The 6,834-nt window shown below is 39.9% G+C and overlaps 1 protein-coding gene across 2 annotated transcripts in view; it reads left to right on the top strand.

The window, feature by feature from the left end:
- Nucleotides 1–105: 105 nt before the first annotated feature.
- spire2 (spire-type actin nucleation factor 2) overlaps nt 106–6,834 on the top strand; it is a 35,652-nt gene continuing 28,923 nt past the window's right edge. For both annotated transcript variants that reach the window (XM_063898283.1, XM_063898291.1), the window contains exon 1: nt 106–571. In XM_063898283.1, coding sequence (XP_063754353.1) covers nt 274–571 — 298 coding nt within the window. In that variant the 5' untranslated portion in view covers nt 106–273. The remainder of the gene's footprint in view (nt 572–6,834) is intronic.

The raw sequence follows: 6,834 nt of genomic DNA, 5'->3' as shown, positions 1-6,834 counted from the left end.
AAACATTATCGTCACATAAGTGTTTTACTTATGATAAACATTACTCAAAAAATAATTACATATTTTATTTTTTTAAATTTGGACCGGAAGAGCTGTGTTCGGAAGGGCTACCTAGACAATGTTTTGGTAGCGAGGTGCAGTTGCGGTAGTTGAGGAGCGGTATACGCCAAGTAGAGGACAGGAGAGGAGATCGGGCCCAACACGAGACAGGGGCAGCATATAAATGGCCTTGGTGCCTAAGGAGTAAATAATGGGCTCCACGCTATCGCAGCCATGGCCAGATCCACTAACAGAAGCGCCGAGGACGGGGACTCACGGGTAACCGCCCCCACGGAGCGTGGAGAGGTGCGGGACCTGGCCGAGCCCCGGGAACTGTCTCTGGAGGAGGTGCTGAAGTCCTACGAGCAGCCCATCAACGAGGAGCAGGCATGGGCGGTGTGTTACCAGTGCTGCAGCGGGCTGAGGAAGCTGCCCCGTCCGGCGGCCGGGGGATTCACCGGGCTGAAGGACCCGTCCTCCATCCTCCTGCACCGGGACGGAACCGTGTCACTGCAGCAGGAGACCCCACACGGTAGGACATCTGACCGTTACTGCCGCCAACTTCTCTCTGTCGCCTGTCAGTTATAGAAACAAACACTTTAAAAATACACATTTAACAATTTGCCTTTTCTGTACCAATTGAGTTTTCGCTTACCGTTTCACAAAACATTGTGTGTTGAATAACGAGCCATTGTTCAATTCGGCTTATATCTATCGCCACGAATCAGCACTGTTTTAGTTAAATGTCTTTTTAACTGCTCCGACTGATTCCCGCTGTCTTCCTCCTTCAAATCACTCCGCCATAACACCTGCAACTTAACTCAGCACATTGTTGGCATTCTAGAACACGTCCAACTTGGCTAACCAACATTGCAGAATTTAAATATGTCTATCGTTGTCTTATAAAATATATAAAATAAGGTTTAATGTAGCAGGGACCTTGAACTAAGGCAATGCTACTTGAAAGTAGCTGAATTTCATGCGGAGTTTGGTACACAGGAACATCCTCGTTAGACGCATTGATGCTATCCCGTCCCTAACAACTTAATATCCCCTGCTCACCGACCTTTATTTACAGTATTGAATAATAGCACATTATTATTTGTCAGTATTTTTATTATATTGTACTGTGCTCTGTTTCTGATTATATTTGGTGTAAACATTGTCACTGTTTTTCCATTGTTACAATATTCTGCAATCGTTTTTTTTAAATATAGCTTTTATATTTGTACTTTTTTTTTTGCTACATATTTTTCTTCATGTGTGTTTGTATACACCATTTATATCAAATTCCTCGTATGTGTAAACCTACTTGGTAATAAATCCGATTCGGATCGTCTAAGACCTTAACTGACCTTACACAAACAGACACAGTGTTATGATCAGGACAGTCATTGTGTCGCATTATCTATGCCAGCAAGGATGACTTGTATACCGGTAAATGATTAATTATTTATAGAGCTGCTGTACAACCTTACCCTAGCATCCCGTTTTGCAAATACTGTTGGGATACTTCAAAGGATATAGAGAACACCCCCCCCCCCACACACACACACACACACACACACACACACACACACACACACACACACACACACTTAAATTAGCCTGTACCTGCATAATGTCCTACTGTATGTGAAGTATTATGTCTTCACTGCAGGTTGTGCTTAGGAAACCTGTTCCAAAAGTCAGACCAGCACGGAAACTTAACTTGAATAATATTAGTATTTACACTGTATATGTCCTGATGGTAAACTCACATGCCGACTTCAAGAACTTTTAAGAGACAGTTTATATAAAGTCTATCAACTGCATACTCCTCTGAAGGATGTCTCAACTTTACTCCCACAGTCTTGGTCACGGACAGCTATTATTTCCAGAAATTGATTTTTATGCCAGTACTGCTGATATCATCGGATTGCAGCGAATATGCTGTAGTCAGAGAAGGCCTCTCAGGTCTTAAGTCATATTCTGAACTACTTTAGCTGTAATTCTGCCGTATTGCAACAAGCTAAAAGCATATCTGCATGTCCAGAGACATACATGAGACACCAGAGAAGGTCTGCTAAATATTAAAAACATCAAATCTCAAAAGCAAGTTATCAAATCTGAGTAATAAAGCAGATAGACCCAGCTCAAGTCATCACAACCAAATAAAACCACGCTTTTTTGTGCTGTTGTTTCATATAGTACCTGCTTTGTTTGGCATTGGACTCCTTTGTTTCCTTCAGAAACATAGTGACATCACTGTAACACTCGCGCGTCTATTGGCTAGCACTCCAACACAATGTAAATGATAGGATTAGGGGCGGGATATCTCTAAGCTGTTGACCAATCAAAACAGACGGGGCTCTGGTTTCAGACAGAGGGTGAAAACCTTTATTTTTTCGGGGCATCCATTAGACCCCCTCATGACACAAGTTGCAAACACTTGCTGTGATCTTTATTTGTCAGCGCTCACTGAGGAGATGTTGAGCTCTCATTAACGCAGCTGTTTATCACTGTAGCCTCTGTGTGTTCACACTCCACTGATCCATAAGTAAACACAAACCATGTAACAGCGGTGTTGCAAATCCCTTAACTAACATGAGGTGAGTGTATTTTAGTCAGCCTGTCTCTATTATTAAAGCAGTCAGTCAGCTAGAGGACCATTTACATTATTTTAGTGGCCAAATTCATCCCAAACCACTGAGCCCGTTAGAGGAATAATCTAATAATAAACACTGATCTGAGGCCAGGCTTCATTATTAATGCACACTGTTGCAATTGATCTCTTTAATTGTGATAGTTTGGCTTATAACAAGTACTTCCAAATGTTAAAGCATATATTTAAATAACACACACGCTACTATAAAACATCCAAAATGTGTCTTAACATAACTTCCCAAGAGTATTCATACAGCTCCGGAAAAAATGAAGAGACCACTTCAGCATTATCAGTTCCTCTGGTTTTATTATTTATAGGTTTGTCTTTGAGTTACAGGATTTTTAAAATTGTATTCTATAAACTACTGACAACATTTCTCTGTGTTGGAATTCAACAGACACTGGATTGGCTGCCATACATGTAGAGATTCAAATTTAAGAAAAACTTGGAGTGTTTTTTTCGGAGCTGTATCTCAAAATTCTAAATATATTATAATTTTATAATATTCTAAAAAGATATACTGTTCATACTGACATTCCTGTTGTCTTCTGGTCAAATTCGACCCACTTCTAAATGTTTATGTCTTGAGAAACAGGTTAAGAAAATAACATGGATAGTTTTCATAATACTTTCTTTCTCAATAATGATCTCTGAATTGTATTGAATAATGTGTGTTTTATTTAAATATATGGCAGTGTGTGTCATTATTTGCTTCCACTAAAGTATTTAAATGGTTTTAAATAGCGCTGTCCCCCATTAGTCGACTAGTCGTTAGCCGAAAAAATATTCGTCGATTAGTCGAAAGAAAAAGAAAGAGGGTCCTTCTGCGCCCTGCATGTGCTGTGACGCGTCAGCCGGAAACCCCCGCAGATCTGTGCCTGGTCCTTCAGTTAATTTTCTCGGGCAGTATATCCAAAGTGTGCGATCCTTGTGAGCGAGTAAACAAACCCCACAAGGTTTTATGCAAACTCCGCTGGAAAAATGTCGCCTCCGTATCCATGCAATCATATCAGAACAGGGAGCTTTATTATCCCCGACAACATGTGTTCCTTTCTCAGACTCGGAAGAAAAGCAGCAGCAGTGAGTCAGACATTAGCCTAGCTTTGTATCAATATATAATAACCTGTAATATATAATCATTCTGAACTCACAAAACGATCAATTCAAGCTTTCATTTCATGATGAGGGCGATTAGAGATGTCCCGCCCCTTCACATACGATGTGTTGAAGGGCTAACCAATAGAAGCAAGTGTTACATAGTGATGTCATTATGTTACAGAAGTAAACATAGGCATTTTAGCCTTTAGACTTCACAAGAACCCAAACTAGTTTTAGCAGTGAAGAGACGATTCATGCTTACTGTGAGGGAGTTTTTTTATCCTGTATTATAGCTGTCGTACAGAGAAAAGAGATGACAGGTCGAGTAGAATACTGTGCTGCAGCACCTCTTTTCACCCTCTGTCTGAAACCAGAGCCCAGTCTGCTCTGATTGGTTAGCTGGCCGGCTCTGTTGTTATTGGTCAACCAATAAGAGATGTCCCACCCCTTAGCCTATATCACATACAATGTGTTGGAGGGCTAACCAATAGAAGTAAGTGTTACATAGTGATGTCATTATGTTACAGAAGTAAACAAAGGCCTTTTAGCTTTTGCAAATCATTTACATGCACAAAAACATATATAAAAAACATTAAAGAAAAGGGAAACCCCAAAAACCAGAATAGGGCCTTTTTTAACTATAGTCAAAATAATACACATTTTTGCAATTTTTATAAACTCAATCTGAAGATTAACTATGAGTTAATGCGCTCTATAGATCCATTTAGATACATTCAGAGATGAGTAAAACTTGTGGTTATGAGTTGGAATGAAGTTGGCTTTGAAAGTGTAACCCAGATGTGGTTGATGATTTATAATAGGATATGTTTTATAATCCATAAACTACCACAAAAGTGCCACAGTTCAAAGCAAGATGTGTTGGGACAAATACTCTGACCTGGATTTTTTCTGGTACTGTAGGTGACCTTTATCACATGTCTTTCCCCCTCCTTCTCTCGCTCCTACTTTCTGTCACCTCTCTAATGTCCATCTCTAAATTAGGGAAAAAACGCCCCAAATGAATTACCCAAATATACCCAAATTCTGCCAAAATTAGATAAAAAATAAATGTCAATGCCTGCTGAGATACGTTTAATCTGCTTTCAGATATTGAAATAATTACAATACGAGCTAAAATGTTCCAAACAAAGGTCCAGTTTGGGGATGTCCAAGAATGTGCTTTGTCTTAATGAACAGACACTCAGTGGGTCTCTTACATGTAACCTGTTACTTCCCAACCCTGTTCACATCAGGTAGCCTGGGGAGGAAAACAACTTCCTATTTATGGAATTCTAAACTGAATCCAGTTTTACAACAGACTGCAAAGGGAAGGGAGTGAATATGAATCCAGACGCGATCCGGGGCTGAATGTAAACGATCAGCCTGAGTCACCAAGTGAGAGTGCAACAGAGAGAAGCAGCTGATCCTCAGTGACCTGCTGCAGGTACATGCTGGGTAGTACTATCGAACCTGTGAGCACAAAGCTAAGCCCACCAATATTTCTGCTTCTGCTTCTCCATCCTAAATCTTCTTTGGTATAAATCATGACGGACCGTCTCTGTTGGTAAAAATCAGTGTGTGTGCAATTTACTGATGCTCTGACACCAGCTGGTGTAGGGACTAACCCACTCCTGAAACAGCTGTAGACAAACTGAATCATGGGTCTGCATTAAGAAAGGCAGAAATGCTATTTTCCCAGTGAGCAAGTTCTGATAAAAACCATCTATCTTTGGTGTTTGTCTTTTATTTTCTGGATATAAAATATAACCCCCCAACACATTGTCACTGTCCAACTGTTGCTGTGTTTGTGTGAAGGTAAACATCACAGCAAAGGTATATAAGTTGGTTGCTGGTATTTTCACTTCTTCTGCCGAGCTTTACTGGTTTTGGTAACAGAGTTGTGTGCATGTTGTGGACACACCTTCAGAGTAAAATTACTTAAAATATGTTTATGATTTAACAAATTGCTTTGACCATTACAGGAGCCGTATATCAACAAAATAATAGCAGAATAAGTAAATAATAAGCCTATTATAAATGTTTTGATTTGACATGCAAGTTTTAGCTATTTGATATTTTAAATCATATTTTGAAACCACTTTTCCTACAACTTTATTAACATTTTAACACAACAAGTGAATGTTTGAGCATTTCGGGCTCAAATTATTTGACATTTCTTAAGTGGGATAGAAAATGCCCTCTGATTCTGGAATGACCCATAAACAAAAGAGCTTTTTTAATTTAGAGCAGGTTTAATACATTAAATAAGCAGGAAAGTAACAACAAAAAGGAAAGGGAAAGACTCAAAAAAGGATGCCACCTGATGAATAATCAGAATACAGGAAAATTGGGAAGCTGAACCGCACCGGGGAAGACAATGACGGCCAGAAACAATGACAGGTACGAGGACGGACCGACACAGAAAACTTGGGGAGTTATAGATACAGGAATATAGAGACAATTACATGACAAGACACAGCTGGAGAGGACTGGTAAAGACAAAAGGGCAGCGAGGAGATCCCACACAGTGGAGCAAACAATCAGACAGGACGTAAAAGAATACATTTCACAATAAACCGGGATTAGTCCATATAGAATGCTAATATAGTTTTAGCCTATTTTCATTCATAAGTGAGATTTCAAAAGCATTGATCATAGCAGTCAGCCCAAATGGAATCACTTTTTTTCATTGTAACCTGAGTATGTGACGTTTGTCCCGTCCCATGGCGAGTGCAGCACCACCCTAATGCGAGTCAGGATCACTTTAACGGCACAGTCCCTTCATCCTCATTAATACATTTATGACTAAGTGGGTCTAATGGAAATGGTATTGTCACTTGTAAAAAGAGACTGTGCTCACTGTAGCTGCGTCGTCCCGTAAGTGGTGAGTTTTACCTGTGTTGGTTTGAGGCGCTGAAAAGCTCCTGATATGTCATCTATTTCACGTCTCTTCCTGGGTCAAAGAGCTGTATCCTAATCTGTGAACGGCAAACATATGAAGTAAGGGATGAGATATAGAAGCAATAGGAGCTGAAACACATTACAGAACA

This window comes from Eleginops maclovinus, chromosome 2 (assembly GCF_036324505.1).
Source record: "Eleginops maclovinus isolate JMC-PN-2008 ecotype Puerto Natales chromosome 2, JC_Emac_rtc_rv5, whole genome shotgun sequence".
NCBI classification, from domain to species: domain Eukaryota; kingdom Metazoa; phylum Chordata; class Actinopteri; order Perciformes; family Eleginopidae; genus Eleginops; species Eleginops maclovinus.
This window is presented reverse-complemented; position numbering and strand designations above follow the sequence as displayed.